Source organism: Narcine bancroftii, chromosome 1, assembly GCF_036971445.1.
Source record: "Narcine bancroftii isolate sNarBan1 chromosome 1, sNarBan1.hap1, whole genome shotgun sequence".
Taxonomy (NCBI): domain Eukaryota; kingdom Metazoa; phylum Chordata; class Chondrichthyes; order Torpediniformes; family Narcinidae; genus Narcine; species Narcine bancroftii.
The window spans coordinates 213058751-213079734 of NC_091469.1; the positions used below are offsets into that span (position 1 = coordinate 213058751).

General features: G+C 47.7%; 1 protein-coding gene across 10 annotated transcripts in view; it reads left to right on the forward strand.

Moving 5' to 3' along the window:
* Positions 1–8109: 8109 nt before the first annotated feature.
* Positions 8110–20984, forward strand: part of akna (AT-hook transcription factor) — a 153084-nt gene continuing 140209 nt past the window's right edge. For 5 of the 10 annotated variants that reach the window (XM_069890189.1, XM_069890228.1, XM_069890220.1 and 2 more), the window contains exon 1: positions 8110–8217. Coding sequence is in view for 1 of the 10 variants with exons in the window: in XM_069890237.1 (XP_069746338.1) it covers positions 8211–8217 (7 nt within the window). In the remaining 9 variants the exon portion in view is untranslated. Of the gene's footprint in view, positions 8218–16001; positions 16111–20984 lie in introns of those variants that run through there. The other 5 variants (XM_069890247.1, XM_069890250.1, XM_069890237.1 and 2 more) reach the window with 4 other exon arrangements.

The following is a 20984-nucleotide window of genomic DNA, read 5'->3' on the forward strand; positions in this document are numbered from 1 at the left end:
CCATTCACGGCCTTCGAAGTGAAGCGTGAAGTGTGAAGAGCTCCTGTCTTTTGCTAATAAAAACCTTGGTTTGGATCGACAAGTCTTTGGTTCTTTCGACGAGCTCTACAGCCATCCAGGACAAATTTCTTTTTTTTTTAAACTTTATTTAAGATTTTATAACATGAATAACATATAGGATTACATTAAAAAAAATAAGAATAAAATAATAAAATTACAATACAATATCAGTAATCTAAATAAACTATACCCTCCCCAATAATTATTACACATTAATAACCCAACTCAAATTAGTCCAACCTCCCCTTTCCCCCCAAAATAAAGAGTGAAGAATTAATAAAGTTAATAATATATGTGAGAAAAAAACCCACTTACAAAAAAAAACAAAAACATAACCGATTAAAATACTAATGAAAAAAAAGTAATTAATACTAAGATATCAGACTTAAAAAACATATTTAAATCAAACTTAAATGCATATATTTAACAAACGGAGTTAAGATGAAACATATCCAGGACAAATTTCAAACTAAAATTCAGCTTTGTGCCAGCTGGAGATATTTGTGGTAATTTAAAATTCTCTAGTTTCAAGCCTCTTGTGGTGATTTACTGATCCTGATGCACCTTCCACATCCTCGTGGAAGGGAACAAGCACCAGAATCTTTAATCTACTCACAGAATATGATCTTGTTATGTAGTGGAACAGACTCAAGTGGCTGAATCGTCTCACCTGGCCCCAAATTCAGACAGGAATCACTGGTCCCATGAAAATAATTGTTGTGAAGTACTGAGAAGCAGGCATTTGAGTTATTTTTTTCAGTCCACTGTCGACCTGAACCACAAGTTAACCATATAACCGTTTACAGCATGGAAACAGGCCATTTTGGCTCTTCGAGTCTGCACCGGTTCGCTTGAACAACTCCACTAGCTCAACCCTCCCGCTCTCCGCCCATAATTCTCCAACCCCCTTACCTCCATGTACACATACAACCTTTTAAATGACAGAAGGGACAACTATCTCTTAAGGAAGATCATTCCATTCTACCACCACTCGCTGAGTAAAAAAACATCCTCTAATATTTCTCCTAATGTTTTGTCCCCTTACCCTTAACTCATGCCCTCTTGTTCCAACCTCCCCTCCCCTGCCCTCAGGGGAAAGAGTCTGTTTATGTCTAGTCCTTTCACAATTTTAAATACCTCTATCAAGTCCCCTCTCAGCCTTCTACGTTCTAATGAATAAAGTCCCAGTTTCCTTAATCTCTCCCTGTAATCCAGATGCTGTAAGCCAGGCAACATCCTTGTAAACCTTCCCTGCACCCTCTCCTCCTTATCTATATCCTTTCTATAACTTGGAGACCAGAACTGAGCACAGTACTCAAACCTTGGCCTCACCAATGCCTTAAACAGCCACAGCATCACTTCCCAGCTCCTATACTCTGTACTATGACTTATGAAGGCCAGCATACTATTTGCCTTCTTAACCACCCTGTCTACATGGGAGTCTACCTTCAATGAACTCTGTACCCTAACCCCCAGGTCCCTCTGCTCCTCTGAGTACCTCAATACCCTCCCCTCAACTGCATATGTCCTATTCTGGTTATTTTTACCAAAATGGAGCACATCGCACTTGTCTACATTGAATTCTATCTTCCATCTTTCAGCCCACTCTTCCAAACAAACCAAATCCTTCTGTAATCCAAGAAAACCTTTCTCACAATCCACCACTCCCCCTATTTTCGTATCATCCGCATAGTTGTTTACCCAGTTAACCACACCCTCCTCTAAATCATTGATATAAATGATAAATAACAAGGCACCTAGCACTGATCCCTGAATGACGCACACTGCCCTCCTTCCCCTCAATACAACCAAATGTTGCAAACAAGATGCCTTCTCCTTGCAAGGAAACAAATCTCGGAAGATTTTAGACTGGTATTTATGCACAAAAAGACGTGCCCTTCTCCTGAACTGTGGAAGGACATGTTAATTCTACTTTAAATAATCTGCTCACCTTCAGACAGAGACAGGGTGGCAGGATTATGATAATCCATCTGGCAATCTGTCTAATGATGACGCGGCATCTGGCTGGGTTTACTAAGTTGTTATAAAAGCCCAATGATGGAGAAACGCAGCTGGTCAAACAGTGTACTTTCCATTGCAAATATAAAGATGCATAACTAACGTTTTTGGCGAGCCCTTCATCAAGGTATGAGAAAATATTGGCAGATGCCCGAACAAGATGGTGGGTAGGAGGAGGAGCACAAGATGAACGGCTCAAGCATGAAATGTTAGTTATGCATCTTCATTTGTGATACATAAAGGACACTGTTTGACCAGCTGAATTTCTCCAGCATTGTACTTCAGCCACGGTGTCAGCAGACTTTCGTGTTTGACTTTTGTTGAGTCGTTTTGACTTGTCCCATGGGGACAGCAGTAATCCCATGTGTCTGGTTCACATTCAAAGGTATCTCATTATGCTGCAGAATCTTTAAGATCAGAGTCCCCTGAACTCTGAACTTTCAAATAAAATGGATGCAAAGACTAGGTTGGAGTGACACCCACAGTGAGCTGTTACCCACAAGCTGGTAATAGGTCAGTTTTTAATGTGAAGTCAAACACCACAAACCCATCCACTAAAACCCTGTTTTAAACACTAAAAGAGGATGCTAAAACTGGAAACATCACTTACTGAGCAGAACAAAACATACATCATAGAACTTTACGGCACAGTACAGGCCCTTTGGCCCATGATGTTGTACTGACTGTAAGAAATCTACTCATGCAAAGGTCATGGATTTAGTCACCGATGTACCTGAAGGGTAACTAATGTTTTCAAGAAGGTAGTAGGAACAAACCAGGAAGCTACAGCCTAATGTCAGTAGGTCAACTATGGGAGAGAATTCAGAGGGATGAGATGTAAAATCACTTCACTTGGAAAGGCAGAGACTGATAAGAGGGAGTTGATATGATTTTGTGCAGAGAAGCTCCTGCTTCACAAATGTTAATGATATTTTAAGGAGTGTGCTAAGAAAATTGATGAAGCCAAGGCATTAGATGAAGTTTACAATGATTTAACAAGGCTTTTAACTAAGTTCCACATGGGATAGACATGGGCAGTCTCTTCAATCTGAGGCACCTGCAAGCTCACACCAAGACACAAGAGAAACTTGTCCGTGAACTACTCTTTGCAGACGATGCCGCTTTAGTTGCCCATTCAGAGCCAGCTCTTCAGCGCTTGACGTCCTGCTTTGCGGAAACTGCCAAAATGTTTGGCCTGGAAGTCAGCCTGAAGAAAACTGAGGTCCTCCATCAGCCAGCTCCCCACCATGACTACCAGCCCCCCCACATCTCCATCGGGCACACAAAACTCAAAACGGTCAACCATTTTACCTATCTCGGCTGCACCATTTCATCAGATGCAAGGATCGACAATGAGATAGACAACAGACTCGCCAAGGCAAATAGCGCCTTTGGAAGACTACACAAAAGAGTCTGGAAAAACAACCAACTGAAAAACCTCACAAAGATAAGCGTATACAGAGCCGTTGTCATACCCACACTCCTGTTCGGCTCCGAATCATGGGTCCTCTACCGGCACCACCTACGGCTCCTAGAACGCTTCCACCAGCGTTGTCTCCGCTCCATCCTCAACATCCATTGGAGCGCTTTCATCCCTAACGTCGAAGTACTTGAGATGGCAGAGGTCGACAGCATCGAGTCCACGCTGCTGAAGATCCAGCTGCGCTGGATGGGTCACATCTCCAGAATGGAAGACCATCGCCTTCCCAAGATCGTGTTATATGGCGAGCTCTCCACTGGCCACCGTGACAGAGGTGCACCAAAGAAAAGGTACAAGGACTGCCTAAAGAAATCTCTTGGTGCCTGCCACATTGACCACTGCCAGTGGGCTGATATTGCCTCAAACCGTGCATCTTGGCGCCTCACAGTTTGGCGGGCAGCAACCTCCTTTGAAGAAGACCGCAGAGCCCACCTCACTGACAAAAGGCAAAGGAGGAAAAACCCAACCCCAACCAACCAATTTTCCCCTGCAGCCGCTGCAACCGTGTCTGCCTGTCCCGCATCGGACTTGTCAGCCACAAACGAGCCTGCAGCTGACGTGGACTTTTACCCCCTCCATAAATCTTCGTCCGCGAAGCCAAGCCAAAGAAAAAGAAGACATGGGATAGAACCATAGAACATTACAGCACAGAAAGGAGGCCCTTTGGTCATTCTAGTCTGGGCCAAACTATTATTCTGCCTTGCCCCATTGACCTGCAACCAGTCCATAGCCCTCCATACCCCTCCCATCCATGCATCTGTCCAAATGTTTCTTAAAAGTGAAAATTAAGCCTACATTCACCACTTCAGCTGGCAGCTCATTCCACACTCCCACCACTCTGTGTGAAGAAATTCCCGCTAATATTCCCCCTAAATTTTTCCACTTTCACCCTTAACCCATGTCCTCTGATTTGTATCACACCTAACCTCAGAGGAAAAAGCCCACTTGCATTACCTATACCCCTCATAATTTTGTATACCTATTTCAAATGTCCCCTCATTCTTCTGTGCTCCATGGGATAAAGTCCTAACCTATTTAACTTTTCCCTGTTACTCAGTTCCTGAAGCCCCAGCAACATCCTAGTAAATCTTCTCTGCACTCTTTCTATCTTATTGATATCTTTCCTCTAGTTAGATGACCAAAACTGCACACAATACTCCAAATTTGGCCTCACCAATGTCTTATACAACTTTACCACAACATCCCAACTTATATGCTCAATACTTTGATTTATGAAAGCCAATATGCTGAGTAAATGGCAGACTTTTCTTGAGAAGCAAGTCCACAGCTCCTTGAAATTGCAAAATATGGAGAGGATGGTAAAGGAGGCAAATGACATTCTTTCCTTCATTAGGTTTGGCAATCGTGTTCCAGATGTATAAAACTGTGGGGAGGCCACACTTGGAGTATGGAGTGCAGTTCTAGTTACCACACCTTCGGAAGGATGTGGAGTCTTTGAAGAGGCACAGAAGAGGTTCATCTGGGTCATTCCTGGATCAGAGAGTCTCTCCTCTTATGGCAAGCCTTCCATTGGCCAGAACCAGTTGGGTGTATCTGCACTCCATTCCCTTCTCCATCTCAGAACCAATCGGGTGCATCTTCGCTGCATTCCCTCCTCCATCTCAGGACCAATCGAGTGAATCTTTGCTGGATTCCCTCCTCCATCTCAGAACCAATTGGGTGAATCTTTGCTGCATTCCCTCCTCCATCTCAGGACCAATAGGGTGAAATCTTTGCTGCATTCCTTCCTCCATCTCAGAACCAATCGGGTGAATTTTCACAGCATTCCCTCCTCCATCTCAGAACCAATCGGGTGAATCTTTGTTGCATTCCCTCCTCCATCTCAGAACCAATCGGGTGCATCTTCACTGCATCTAAATTGTTTTTATTGTCTTTACTAAGGAAGTGGTGAAATGCAGAGGAAGAATACCTGCTGGCAGGTCAGGATGGGCATGTCCTCCACTCCCAGAGTCCCTTTACCAGAGGATAAAAAGAAAAGGAGAAAAAACAAATTGGCTGAGCCAACATCACAGGATAGCTAATACTGATACCAAGATGTGACCTGAAGTGGAACATTCAGAAGGTTGCAGATGGAAGATGAGGTGCAGATTCTCAATGTTTCATTGCAGAGTCTTCTCGGGTAGAGAAATTAACACTGGAACTGATACATTGTATTCTGTACTATGCAATATGATACAGTGTTCTATGGTTTTCATAAGACATCACCACTCCTGCAATCAAACCCTCTTGTAAAAAAAGACTATTTGTCTGCCAAACTTCCTGCTGTATATGCATGTTGGCTTTCAGTGAATGGTGTAACAGGGCATTAACACTTAACAGTCTGTCTCCATTCCAGATGTGCTCCTATTCTCAATGAAGTTATCTCTTCTTTGCTCTTACCCAGATCCATCTCCAACGGAGTCATCAAGTTTGCAAATGATACTTCAATAGTTGGCCTCATCAGCAACAACAATGAATTGCACTACAGGGAAGAGGAGGACAATCTTGTAAAATAATGTGAGAAAAACAAACCTGAGTTTCAGTGTGGAGCAGACAAAGGAGATGAATGTGGACTTCAGGAGGACCAGGGATGATACCCCTCCACTGCTCATTAATTGCTCAGTAATGGAGATGGTGAGAGCACCAAGTTCCTTAGAGTCCATGTAACAAGTGACCTATCCTGGACACACTTGTGAGGAAGGCACAACAGTAACTCCACTTTCTGAGAAGAGTGAGGCAGGAAGGACCCTGGCCACCATTCTATCAACTTTCTATAGGAGCTCTATCGAGAGCGTTCTAGCCAGCTGCATCACAGTGTGGAACATTGCTGTAGAACAGTGAAGGGGGGGAGTGTGGGAGTTAGTGGTGACTCTGAGCAGGGAGGGTTTGGTGGGGACTCTGAGCGGGGGGTTTGGTGTGGACTCTGAGCGGGGGGGTTTGTGGGGACTCTGAGCTGGGGGGGTTAGTGGGGACTCTGAGCAGGGGGTGTTAGCGGTGACTCTGAGTGGGGGGTTAGCGGCGACACTGAGCAGGGAGTTAGTGGCGACTCTGATCTGGGGGGTCGAGAGTGATGGTGGCAGCAGTGCTGAGCAGGAGGGTAGAGACACCAGTACAATGTGGCAGCCCCCGAGACCAACTCTCGTGAGAATGCCTTGTCGCCATTTACAGCCACCCCGAGTTTGGCCGTAAAATTACTGCACTGGCTTCTTCATAAAACTTTGCAACAGACTGAATAATAAGACGGAAGGTTTGGACACCGCTCCCCCCCCCCCCCCCCCTACTTTCCCTCACTGCCCCCATGGATCTTTCCACCACCAACTTTGGGAATTACTGCTGAAGAGCATCAGATCAATGGTCAATCCACATGATCGTGAGAAGTGGAGGTGTCAAAGGGCTCTCCCTCTCTCACAATGATTCCATTTCCCAGCATTGCCGTCTCGAGAGCTTGCAAAATCAGTGAGGACCCCTTCCACCCTGCACACAGCATCTTCCAGCTCCTCCCATTGAGAAAGAGATGCAGTTGTGTAAGAGCAAACAGCCCCAGGCTGAGAAACAGCTTCTTTGCACTGGCTGGGAGACTGCTTAATGACTGATGAACTCTATGCAAACCCTTTGTGACTACTATTTATTTAAAAATAACATTCATTCATTTCTTTTTCTTTGGCTTGGCTTCGCGGACGAAGATTTATGGAGGGATATGTCCACGTCAGCTGCAGGGTCGTTTGTGGCTGACAAGTCCGATGCGGGACAGGCAGACACGGTTGCAGCGGTTGCAAGGGAAAATTGGTGGGTTGGGGTTGGGTGTTGGGCTTTTCCTCCTTTGTCTTTTGACAGTGAGGTGGGCTCTGCGGTCTTCTTCAAAGGAGGTTGCTGCCTGCCGAACTGTGAGGCGCCAAGATGCACGGTTTGAGGCGATATCAGTCCACTGGCGGTGGTCAATGTGGCAGGCACCAAGAGATTTCTTTAGGCAGTCCTTGTAACTCTTTGGTGCACCTCTGTCACGGTGGCCAGTGGAGAGCTCGCCACATAACACGATCTTGGGAAGGCGATGGTCCTCCATTCTGGAGACGTGACCTACACAGCGCAGTTGGATCTTCAGCAGCGTGGATTAATTTAATATTTGTACATATGTACTGTACATGTGTATCATGCCTATATGTATGTTATGTCTGTATGTGTGTTTGTTTATAGTGTTTCACCCCCAAGGACCAGAGAAAGCTATTTTGTTGGGTTGTACTGATATGATCAAATGATCAATAAACCTGAACCCTAACAATATCACATGAAGTCCTCGCAGCTGAATCATTGACATGGATTTTCCAAAGGGTAATGAAATGCTAACTTTTTCTCTCTCGATGTTAAGTATTGACATAATTCTGTTTTATGTTTGCAGTTTTTTGGAGCCTTGAATAGACCTTTAAATCAGTCATCGAGTTTGTCCATTACTTTTCCAAAGTGCTCACCATGAATTGTTAACAGCTATTGTGACTTTGACAGATTAGGAATTGTGACATCACCTGTGTGCAAGGTGTCATCCCACCATGTTATGACAATTTGTTAACCCAAGTTCTCCATGAATCAAAGATGTGAGAAGGGGCTGGGGTGAGCACGACGTATTTAACTCGCGAGCGTGCTGTTGAGCTTGCACTGGATGGAAGGTAAGGCTGACTTCATGGTGTCAGAATTGGAAGTTGATCTATCAACTTTAACATTTCTGCAGCACAATATTCCATGTTATTGGGCAGTTATATTTTGCATAAAATTGCTTTATTCAATGTCATAATTTCTTGGGATCAAACTGTTACTAGCAAGAGTTATTGCCTACCTCTAGACACCATGAAAGCTCAGCAGGAGTGCAGTAATTGTTTCATGTTTTTTTTAGTCAAATATAACATTACTGGACATTTTACTGGATTAAAAACCTTAATCTAATTTAGTCACAATTGATCAAAGAGTTTGGGATAAAATCAAGTCTGTGGTGACATGTTAATAATCTGGAAATAAAACAAAAACTTCTACTCGTTAAGTGGGTTAATGTCATTTTTATTTTGGATGATATTTAAAAGTAAAATAGGGCACTATTACACATGGAGAAGGGGTTGGAAGAACACATGGGATGTCTGAGACAGGGATGTCTGAGCCAGACCAGAAGAGACTGAATGGTGATGGTGCTGGTTGGGAGAAGGTGGAGGAAGTCCACTAATCACTGCTGAGCGGTCAGGAGAAGCTGTAAAAGAGGAGAGAAAGAAAGAAAGCTAGAATTACTTGAGAACAAGCCCCATGAACTGTTATCTGATGCCACCATAGATTTGTGGTTCAGATTTAGTATCAAATTGTGTCATTTTCAATGCAAGGCTGAATTTGGTTGCGATGGCCTCATGATGTTCAATTGTGACCTGAGAAATATGAGAATGCGAAAAAAAACAAATGTGATAGAGACCCACAACCAGACATTCAGTGGGACTGCCCATATTTCAGCATGTGACTGATAGCATCCTACTGGGGGATCTGCCTATAACACAATGAGAGATGAATGATATCTCCTTGTGGGCCTGCTGGTATCTCCATGTGTGTTCAAAGAGTCTCTTGCCATGGAATCTTTTCAATAGTCTGAAGTGCAGCTCCCAGGAGCGTCGGGGAAGAGTGGTGGATATCTGGAACTTGCTGCAAGAGGAAGTGGTGGAATTGGATACAGTCACATGTTAAAGAGGCATTTAGACAGGTACCTGACTAGGCAAGGAAGAAGAGTCCTAAAGCTTATATAATAATAATAACAAGATTAGTATATTATGGCTGTAAGAGTTGGAATGGATGTAGTAGAAAGAATACCTGTGCTCCATTACTATAAGACACTGCTGTTGAACAGAAATTATCTACAGAAAGCGGTTGATCATAAATACATCAATGGAATAGGATGTGAGCTGACGTGGCAGGGTTGTCAGCTAATGCGAGTTGGGTGAGTCATTGGATGATGGGGGCTGTGGGTCAGCTGGTGGGGAGGGGAAAATTGAACCCAACATTGGGCTGAGGAGTTCCCTCACTCTCCCTCCATATTTCTTTTCCTGCTCCATTCCCCCTCTCCTCCTCCAACTCCCCTCCCCTCCTCCTCCCTTCCCCAGCCTCCAGGTTTGCATTTTCCTGAGAGCTCGAAGGTCTGGTGAGGGACAGATTATGGGGAGAACGTGCATGCGAACAGATCCCTGGGGGACCTGTTCAATGCATAGTTATATGTTGAGGGTAGTTTGTACTCCTGATACCTTTCAAATATTTTAGATTTATCGTCAGAGTACATACATGACATCACATCCAACCCTGAGCTCTTTTTCCTGTGGGCGAGAAAGAATTACCACTTATTGATGATGCAAAAACAAAATGCACTCAATGTACATGTAAAGAAATAAGGAAGTGTAAAATGAGCAATACAGAGAGGGAAAAAAAAGTCCAAAAGTAAGAGTCTGTAGCAGGCTGAGTAACCGTGCAGTTAGACGCGCCTAATCACTGCCCCAGTCATCTGACACAAGATGATGTGGGCCCCCTCCCGTTCCAAGGAGAAGCCAATGGTTGATGACACGCATTGCCTGGGGGACAGTGCTGCTTCTACGTTGTGCGCTGCTGGACGGGGACTGATGCTGCGACGTGCTGACGTCACTTCCTTAGGCCAGCGCGCCCCTCACAGGAAGTGGCCATCTCCTCGAGCAGTGCGAGGGATTCAAAATAAAGTTCAGTTACTGGTTCACTTCGTGCTGTGTGGATGTCTCTCATTTCGGTAACGCTGCCATTAGCAGCCACTACAGTGGTGACCCCGAAGGTTCCAACGTCTTTGGAACCCACCTCGAACGTAGCAAAATGCAGGATGTTGCTACCACGACAGTCGCAACGGCTGCGACCAACGCTGTGAGCATGCATTTTCTGCCCTTCTGGGCAAATCAGCCTAGGAATTGGTTACAAATGGCTGAGTCTCAGTTCCAGATCAGAGGCATTGTCTTGAAGGACACCAAGTTCGGGCACATCGTCAGCACCCTGGATGCTGCTACCGCAGCCAAAGTAAACTCCTTCATGGAAAATCCTCCTATGGAGCACAAGTACGAACAATTCTGGCATTTTCTCTTCGATTCCCTGGAACTCAGCCAACAGAAGCACATCATCCCCATCCTGACTCTGTAAGGCCTGGGTGATAAGAACCCATCTGAGCTCATGAACGAAATGGTGGCCTTAGCAGACAGACACACAAACTGCTTCTTGTTCAAGGCCCTGTTCCTCCCCAGGTTCCTGGTGTACGTTTCCTTTGCAATATCCAACATGGATTTCAGCGCTCCAGACCTGGTGGCCAAAGAAACAGACAGACTTTTCTGCAAAAGAGCTCCATACATGTATAATCTATGCCATCGGCACCGCTGTTTCAGCCCCCCGCCAGACCCCCCAGCAATAGCCATGGCCCAGCCACAGCATAATGAGTGCTCAGACAAAGAGAGTAATTACTGTTCCTACTATCACAGATGGGGCTGTAACTCTCGGCAGTGCGTCCCTCCACGCTTGTACCCCAACACCAGGTCAGGCAATAGACAGGCCAGCTGCGAATAGTGGCCTTGGTGGATGGCACACATAAAGGCCTACTCTACCTCAGGAACCAGTAAACAAAGAGAGATTCCCTAGTCGACATGGGCACAGAGATAAGCTTCATTCCACCGACGTATTTCAAACTCAAACACAATCCTAAGGGCCTTCCCCTACAGGCAGCCAACGCGTGCTCCAATCTGTGTTTCAGCACCTGTCTGGTCACAATCCACGTCGTGGATACAGTTTTCCACTGGAAGTGTACGATTGCATCTGTGGGACAAGCCCGACTCGGAGCAGATTTTCTCCATGTATACTAGCACCTGGTGAATGTGAACAGATGCCATTTGGTCAATGTTTACCACGTTCCAGTCATACCCCCTCACTCTATAGCAATGCTCCTTTCTGCCATTAGGAATCCACGCTCTGGACCGTAACGAGTATGCCCTTTACTGGCCAAATACCCATCCCTGCTGGTGCCCAACTTCCTTGACATTAAACCAGCACATGGCGTGGAGAACCACATCGAGACCACCGAGCCCCTGGTGAATGCCCCCGGCGCCTCCCGCAGGACAAACTCCAAGCCAAGACCAAGTTCGCTGCCATGGAGGAGTTGGGTATCATCCATCACTCGAACAGCCCCTGGGTGTCCCTGCTGCACATGGTCCAGAAGAACTCCAGAGGTTGGTGCCCGTGTGGCAACTACAGGCGACTCAATGACACCACATGATAGGTACCCCATCCCACATGTCCAAGATTTCACCAAGAGGCTTCAGAGCTGCTGGATATTTTCCAAGGTGGACCTCATCAGAGGGTACCATCAGATTCCGATGCATCCTAATGACATCCTGAAAATGGCCATCATTACACCGTCTGGCCTTTTCAAGTTCCTCCAGATGCCATTCAGCCTAAAGAACACAACCCAGATATTACAGCGTCTCATGGACGTGGTTGGCGGGACCTTGATTTCATCTTCGTCTACCTGGATCACATCTTCATCACCAGTCCCAACACCAGCACACACAGGACACATCTGACTCACCTTTTCGACAGGTTGCAGGAGTTCAGACTCACGGTGATCCTGGCTAAGTGCCATTTCGGCCTGGAAACTATTGATTTCCTGGGACATCGTATCACCTGAGAGGGGTCCACACCGCTGCTGAATAAGGTGGAAATCATCCAACATTTCCCCACGTCGAGCACAAACAAAGGCCTACAAGAATTCCTAGGGATGGTGAACTTCTATCATCGTTTCCTCTTGGGAGCAGCTACCCTCATGCAACACCTATTTGATCTCATCAAACTCAGCAAGAAGGCACTCCAGTGGATACGCAAAACCGTTGAAACATTCCAGGCAACCAAAGCAGAACTAGTGGAAGCCGCATCTTTGGCCCATCCTGACTCTTCCTCCCCCCTGGCCCTTACAACAGACACATCGGACAGAGCGGTTGGCGTGGTGCTGGAGTAGTGGCTCGATGAACGGTGGCGCCCCCGGCTTTCTTCAGCACACATTTCCGGACACCAGAACTCAAGTACAGCACGTTCGACTGTGAACTGTTGGCCCTGTACCTGGCAATAAGACATTTCTGGTATATGTTAGAAGGAAGGGTTTTTGTCACCTGCACAGACCACAAACCACCACCCCCCCCCCCCCCCCCCCCCCACGCACTCAGCAACGTCTCGGACACATGGTCGGTGAGGCAACAACACCACTCCTACATTTCCGAATATACGACAGACATTCACCACGATGTTGGCAAATCCAACATGGTGGTCGATGTAGTGTCCAGACTGGCCATCGCCACTACATCAGGAGGGCTTGATGTTGCTCAGCTGACGAAAGACCAAATGGAGGATGCAGATGTCGAGGCCTACTGGACCGCCATCACCAGCCTGAAGGTTAGCAATTTCTCTCCTTCACCGGGAAGCCTGACTTTACTGTGTGACACATCCACAAGTTTCCCCAGACCCATCCTACCCAGGACCTGATAATGGCGGGTGTTCAACAAATTACACAGTCTATCACATCCTTCCATAAGGTCCACAGTCCACCTGCTGTCTGACCAGTTCGTGTGGCACGGTCTCCACTGCAATGTAACCCTATGGGCTAAGACTTGTTTGGACTGCCGACTCATCAAAGTGCAAAGACACACCAAAGCCCTGCTACTGAGTATCGACCCAGTGCAGCACCTTTTTGACCATGTGCACATGGATATTGTCGGCCCACTTCCTGTGAGCCAAGGTATGTGGTGTTTATTTACAGTAATCGACCATTTTACCCTTTGGCCGGAAGCGATACCCCTGCCCACATTTGACACAGAAACTTGCGCTAGAGCTTTCTTGTCCATTTGGGTCACATGCTTTGGAGTCCTGACCCACATCAGCTCGGACCGAGGGGCCCAGTTCACATCCTCAGGCTGGTCCAACCTTGCCAAGTTCTGCGGCAGTCAGTTACACCACACCACAGAATACCATCCTCAGGCAAACGGCTTCGTCAAACGTTTCCACTGCCCCCTGAAAGCAGCCCTGAAAGCCTGACTACAAGGCCCCGAATTGGATGGATGAACTCCCATGGGTGCTGTTAGGAATTCACACAGTACCAAAAGACCTATCAGCGTGGTCAGCAGAAATGATGTGCGGCTCCCCATTTACCATCCCAGGGGACATTCACTTTAACCCTCCCGCCCACAATCCAGTGTTCTAGATGTTCTCTAGTGATTGAGAGAACAAATGGGTAGACAGAAACCTCCACCACCTTCCCAACATGGCTCTCCACCCTGCCACGTCCTGGTGAACTTGCAGTCCGTTGAGTTCGTTTTTGTGCAGTGAGGACAGCAAGGGACACCGCCTACAATGCCCCTTTGAAGGCTCATTCAAGGTGTTGCAGCGCAACAGTGTCGTTTTCACCTTGGACATTGGCAGGTGGCAGGACAGGTTTACCATTGACCACCTCAAGGCAGCGCATCTCGACTCAGACCAGCCCCTCCGGACCTCCAGGTCAGACACAGAGGCCGCCCATCCAAAGACAGTACGGTAACTTGCTTAAAGCATGGCAGTGATTCTGGGGAGTGGGGTGTAACGGGCCGAGCGACCACGCGGTTAGACCATCACAGTTGTCCAACACAAGATGGCTCAGCCTCCCTTCCCTTCTGATAAGAAGCCCATGGTTGGCAATACGTGTTGTCCAGGGGACGGTGCCACTTCCATGTTGCGTGCTGCTGGACGGAGAGTGATGCTGTGACGCACTGACGTCACTTCTTATGGCCAGCGTGCCCCTCACAGGAAGTGGGCTTCTCCTTGAGCAGCACGAGGAATTCAAAATAAAGTTCAGTTTCTGGTTCACCTTGTGCTGTATGGATGTCTCTCATTTCAGTAAACACTACCGTTAACAGATGCTACAAGTCCTTAAATGAGTCCCTGATTGAGTTTGTCATTGACAAGTCTGATGGTGGAAGGGTAGCAGCTGTCCTGAACCTGGTGATGAGAGTCTTGCGGCACCTATACCTGTTTCCTGATGGTAAAAGTGAGAACAGAGCGTATGATGGCTGGTGTTATTACTTGATGATTCCTGCTGCTCTCCGACAGCAGTATTCCCTGTTGAAGGTGGGCGAGGTTTTGCCTGTGGTGTCCTGGGCTGTGTCCACTACTTTTTATCGGGATTTGTGCTCAAGGTTGTTGGTGTTCCCTCAGCAGACTGTGTAGAAATTTGCCAAGGTTTCCGATGTCATTCCAAACCTCTGCAAACCCCTGAGGAAATGGAGGCCCTGACGTGCTTCCTTCACAATGACTTTAATATGTTGGGTCTAGGATAGATCCTCCGAGATAGTGAGTCCCAAGAATTTAAATGTGCTCATCCTCACCACCTCTGATTCCCCCAATGATCACTGGATCGTACACCTCTGGTTTTCTCTTCCTGAAGTCAACAATCAGTGAGGGGTCATGTGGACTCGTTTCTGTGATCTCCCTCAGACAAGCCTCTGGCAAAGTTGCTGCTGCTTTTAAATACACAGTTCACACATTTTATTGTGGCTGTTCACCAATCTGGAGCTTTGGAATATAAAGGGAGGAAGCGGAAACTATACTCTTGTGCATTTGACAACACAAACTGTATGAGTCACTTCCCTCCTCCCTTGTAATTTAGTTCCCTGCAGCACGTCTCTAGCGAGCGAGGCTCTGGATTAAGACGCACCCGCCAGTGCTGCTTGTGCCTGAGTTTTCTCAACTTTGAAGTGTGTCGTAGCAGAGGGAGCCTCCGTGGAGTTTGCTGTTCCCAGAGGAGGGGGAGGCAGCAATCAGAGATTCTGTACCAGTGAATTGACAGTGTCAGTTTTGAATTCGAGGAACTCTGTGTTGACCCGGCCTGTTTTGTGGGATTTCAGACTTGGAAATGTGCCAGAAGAGAGGGAGTGTGCAGTCGAATGGAGCTCCCCTCGTCTCTCATTGCCGAGCTTCACACGTCTCACCTGCAGACACGACACCAATCGCAACTGCAGCAGGAATCTGAACCACTCCTAAAGCGCTCTCTGTGTGTGGCTGGCTGCATTTAACTGCTGGGAGCAGGGCAAACTTCATTTGGTGTTTCAACCCCTTTTATTAATATTCTGTGCAATGTGACTTTGTGGAAGTTTTCCCTGTTTTTGAAGCTTCTTGGCTTTGGTAGCGTTGTGGATTTTTGTAAAGTTACAGGAAATCAGATCACTAGCAGAACAGAGGCTGAAGAAACTGCACAAAATGACCAGCTCTGCCTGCAAATCACCAGATTCCTACACTGTCAAATTAAATCCACATGGAAGCTGTAATTGGAGCTAAAGTTCTGGGTTAACTAACTATGCACGTGGCCTTAAAACATCATAACTGTGCCTGCTGCAATGAATCTTCCAGTGCTTGGTTACTGCTTTGTATTTTGTGGTTACTAAGCTACCTTTCACAGGTTGGAACACAGAGCTTGCTGCTCATTTTGGAGGCACCCTTAATGCTGGGTTCCGGCTGCAGAAATGGTGAGTTCCTGATTTTCCTGCCTGAGTCTCAATCTGTTTCAGAACAAGTCTGTACTAATTAAAAAGCTGAAAATTGAGCTGTGCATTTGAAACTTGCTGAGACCAGTGTAATTTCTCTCGTCGCCAGTAGCCCTGCTCAATGTTCGAACAAAGGAGTGAAGGTTTTATAGCACCCCTCACCCACCCAGCCTCAGGAAACATTGTTCAAAGACACAAGTTTGATTCAAATGTGCTGATGCTTTCTGTCTCTATCATCCCCTTAGGCAACGAGTTTCGAATGGAGGGAATATGTTGCTTCATTTCTGGTCTAATCTGCCTACCAAAGAGCACTGATTTTTTTTTACCCTCTGCTGTGGAAGATAGGTCCTTCACATGTGCTCTGCCTTAGTCCAGAGTGTGGAGGAGACTCGATGAACTGAATGGCCTAATTCTGCTCCTAAATCCCTTTAACCAGTGAGATGTTGGAATTGTCTCTGACATCTTTCCTTTTTTAATTGGCTGATTTAAAATTCACCGATTGATGATCTGTCCTAATGTCTCATGTGGTTTGGGAGATGGTGTAAAGTTCCATGAACTGTGGGCTACACACAAGGATTGACCCCTGCGCTAGAAATCACAGTAAAACCCCTGTTATCAATTATTCAATCAACCAGCAGCCTTAAGCAACTGGCAAAAAAAAATGCGGAAAATAAATAGGTAAAGAATTCAGGTTTAAAATTGGCAACGCGCAATCTCAAGCAACCAGAAAATACACTTCTCCGCCATCTACCAATCCCTGTAGGTGCCGGTTACCTGGGGTTTTACTGTAATTTTAAAAAAATCATCTGTTAAAGAGGGGAACGGATACATGGTGCTCCCCTGCGGGTTCTACTACCGATGGCTTTAAATGGCCCTGAAAAAGGAGCAATGGTGTTTTATTTTAAAATCCTGCGACTGTGGGGTCTAGGCTCTAGATGGTGGTACCTATGCTGGCAGAGCCCTTGAAGAGTTGCAGACTGCAGGAAAGCAGACGACTGTCAAAGGACACCAGAAAATGGGAAGACCCCTCCCCCCCATTTCAGAAGGAGAAGCAGAAGACATGACGACCCTACAGGACGGAGGCCTCAGCAACAGACCAGTGGGGGGTTCTGTGGCTGAGGAACACACGTGCAGCAGGCTGTGGATGGCTCGAGGTGAGGAACCCATGCAGACTGCTGTCAACTTGCAGTCAAAGGATTCACACCAGGCTGCTGACTGCTGGAGACTGGCTGAAGTGCTACCAGGTATCGAAACCGGGATGTGAGAGGGTGCTGAAGGCTTCCTCATCATGTCAGAGGTCCAGATCTGGAGCTCGGGTCACTGATGGTTGCAGTGAAGTTTGTATGTGTGCAGAGGTGAATCCATGGACACTCAATAGGCCCTTTCATAAAGCAATAAAATTTGAATGTAAAGGCGGAGATTCTCTGCCCTCGTGTCAGAAAACTTACCTTCATGAATGCTCCCCGACCAGTTCCAAGGCGCTGACTCCAATCCCTCTCCGAAGTAGTGTCAGCGGTGGAGTGGAGCACTCTGCATGCATTACGAATGTACTGCCGCTGCTAGGGATGAGCTGATGATGTCGCGGCGTCACCATCAGCCTGCGACCAATCTCACTTCTCTCTCTCTCTCTCCCACTCACTCACCCCTCTCCCTCCATGATCCCATCAGGGCAGGGGCAGCCGGTGGGGGGCTGTCATGGCAGCAGGGGCTGAGCCTACAGGGGACAGGCTGTGACAGCCGCTCTGGCCTCCTGCACCTCACCGTGCCACTTCATCCTTTGAGGCAGCTTGTCAGTGCCAGCGGCTCATTATGCGGCAGAGGTCTGCTGCATATTGAGCTGCTGGCAGTGATGAGCAGCCCCAGAGGCCATTGCTCAGCGCGCAGGTATGGCATCATGGCACCAGCACTTGAACACCGCATCAATGCCCAGGGTATGGCATCATGGCACCAGCGCCTGAACACCGCATCAATGCCCCAGCCACCTCCAGGCTGAAAGGGGACATTGGAGCAGGCTTTTCTGGGCTTGCATGGAAAGGAAAGAAATACCTTTACATTCATCTTTTAGCCAGCCTCCATGCAGAGGCTGACTATGAAAAGGCCTAGTGTCTTTGTTGGGGGGACAGGGGGGGATTCTCTTTCTCTGACTGTAAGGAGCGCTGGGAAATTTCTGGTGATGGTGAATCTTTGCAGTGCCATCTTGCCCTCACTTTTTTTTCCCTGGAAGGCCATATTGCATGAAGTCCAGGACAGGCTGGGCAGAATTGTCTGAGTGGCATGAGTCGGAGGGTTGTTATTCAAATCGGAGACCTGTGAAAGGGATTTATCATAGACGGTGCAGATAGCCACCCCCAAACGCCAGGGCCAACCGCCAAAGCGACAGGATGTGTAGCCGGTTCGGGGGGGGGGGGGTTGTGTGGTGGCACACATCCTCATGGTGAACTGGCCCCGCTTGTATCACCATGTGGCGGGGCAGCCATGGGGAAATGGCGCCGTCAGAGGTTTCTCTCTGACTCCAGCATCCCTTCCAGCGCCCACCCTGGGCAGCGATTATGATGTCACAATGCACCAGGTGACTGAGCTCATGCTGCCCTTATAGGGACGTGCTGAATCTGAATAAAAACTGTCGTTAACGACCCTCAACATGGTGGCTGTGTTTCTTCCACTGCTCACACCGCCACAATATATGCCTTCCTTTATTGGCTATAGTTGAGAAAGTAATCTAATTTGCACACAGTTCATCATTTAATAGTGCATTAGCATTACAAAGTCGGGTTTCATGCTGGGTCTACTGCTGTTTGTCATCTATATTAATGATTTGATGTGAAAGGAGGTGTCATGGTGAGTATGTGTGCAAATGGTGAAGATTACCTTAAGATTATATTGCTGTGGAACTCCATGACTTTTTACCCATAATTTGCTCCTATTATTTTACATTAACTGTGAATCAGGAACAATGTGATACTTTCTGTGGCCCTCTCTCCAGTGTTTAACAAATGAAGAGTTTATTGTCATAGAGGTAGGTACAATGTCTCATTGAAATCCCGACTTTGTAATGCTAATGCACTATTAAATGATGAACTGTGTGCAAATTAGATGACATTCTCAACTATAGCCAATAAAAGAAGCTGCTGTGGTGGTGTGAGCAGTGGAAGAAACACAGCCACCATGTTGAGGGTCGTTAACGACAGGTTTTATTCACATTCACCGTGTCCCTTTAAGGGCAGCAGGAGCTCAGTCACCTGGTACATTGTGACATCATAATCGCTGCCCAGGGTGGGAGCTGGAAGGGATACTGGAGTCAGAGAGAAACCTCTGACAACACCATTTCCCCATGGCTGCCCTGCCATATGGCGATACAAGTGGGACTGTTCCACCATGAGGACGTGTGCCGCCATACAAATCCTGAGGAGGACCCAGGGTAGTTTGTCCGCCCAGTCTGGTCCAGAGAGCCTGGCCATAAGTGATGCCTCCAGGTGGAACTTCTCACCTGTTGGACTGCAGGTGGTATGCTGTGGTGTGGTGGAACTTGACCCCCAGGAGCTTCGCCATCTGAGTCCACAAGGCAGACGTGAACTGCACCACTCTGTCACTAGTGATGTGCGCCGGGACTCCGAAATAGGCGATCAATTGGCTGACCAGAGTCCAGGCGCACGTCTCCTCGGAGGCCTCCTTAATCGGGATGGTCTCCGCGGAGGCCTCCTTAATCCGGAACCTTGTCGCCTGATCCACCCTGTGAGGAGGTAACGAGCCTCCTTGGACACCGGCAGGGGCCCAATTACATCAACGTGGATGTGTTGGAATCTGCGAACCGCCAGGTTGAAGTTCTGAATGGGGGCTTGCGTGTGTTGCTGGACCTTGGAGGTCTGGCACCTGGTACAGTTCCTGGCCAGTTCTGCCACGTCCTTCTTCAGCCCATGCCACACAAACCACTCCACGACCATCTGCTCGATTGTCTTTACCGCTGGTTGAGCAAGGTCATGGATCAGACTGAAGACCTTTGCCCTCCAGTGTGGCAGGACCACTGGGTGCGGCGTGCCTGTTGAGACTTTGCAGAGCAATGTGTCTGGGCTGCTGGGCACCTGAACATCCTTGAATTTGAGGCCTGAGATGGCGGTCCGCGAGGCCTGCGTCTCCACATCGTTCCTCTGTGCCTGAGCCAGTTGCTCGTAATTCAGGCCAGGCGCAAGAGTGTTGATAGCTGGAGAGGGGAGCACATCTGCCACTACATTGTCCTTGCTGGCCCTGTGTTGGATATCAGTCGTGAACTCGGACACATACGAGAGGTGGCACTGCTGTCTGGTGGACCACAGATCCTTGGCCATCGCCAGTGCTTGAGTGAGGGGCTGTGAACAGCTTGCCCTCGAGGAAGTAGTGGAAATGGCAGATGGCCAAATACAGTGCCAGGAACTCCCGGTCTAAGGTGCTGTATTTAAGCTCCAGTGGGCGCAGCTGCTTGCTGATAAAGGCCAGTGGGCGCCATCTTCCATCGAGCCACTGTTCCAGAACACCCCCCACTTCCCACTGCCATAGCTGAGGCATCCACGGAAAGCGTTGTGTGTGCCTCCAGCTGCTGGTGAACCAGCAGCGTGGTGCTGGCAAAAACCTCCTTCATCACGATGAAAGCCCTGTCCGCCTCCACTGACCACAATAAAGTCTTTGGTCGCCATGAGTGCGAACAATTGGCGCATGGTGCGCGCGGCTCCGGGGATGAAACGATGGTAAAAGTTCACCATCACCGCAAACTCTTGGAGTCCTTTCAGGGTGGAGGGTTTGGGGAATCGTTGAACAGCTGCTACCTTCTCTGGCGCTGGCGTGGCCCCAGCTGCCGATATGGTGTGACCCAGGAACTGGAGGGA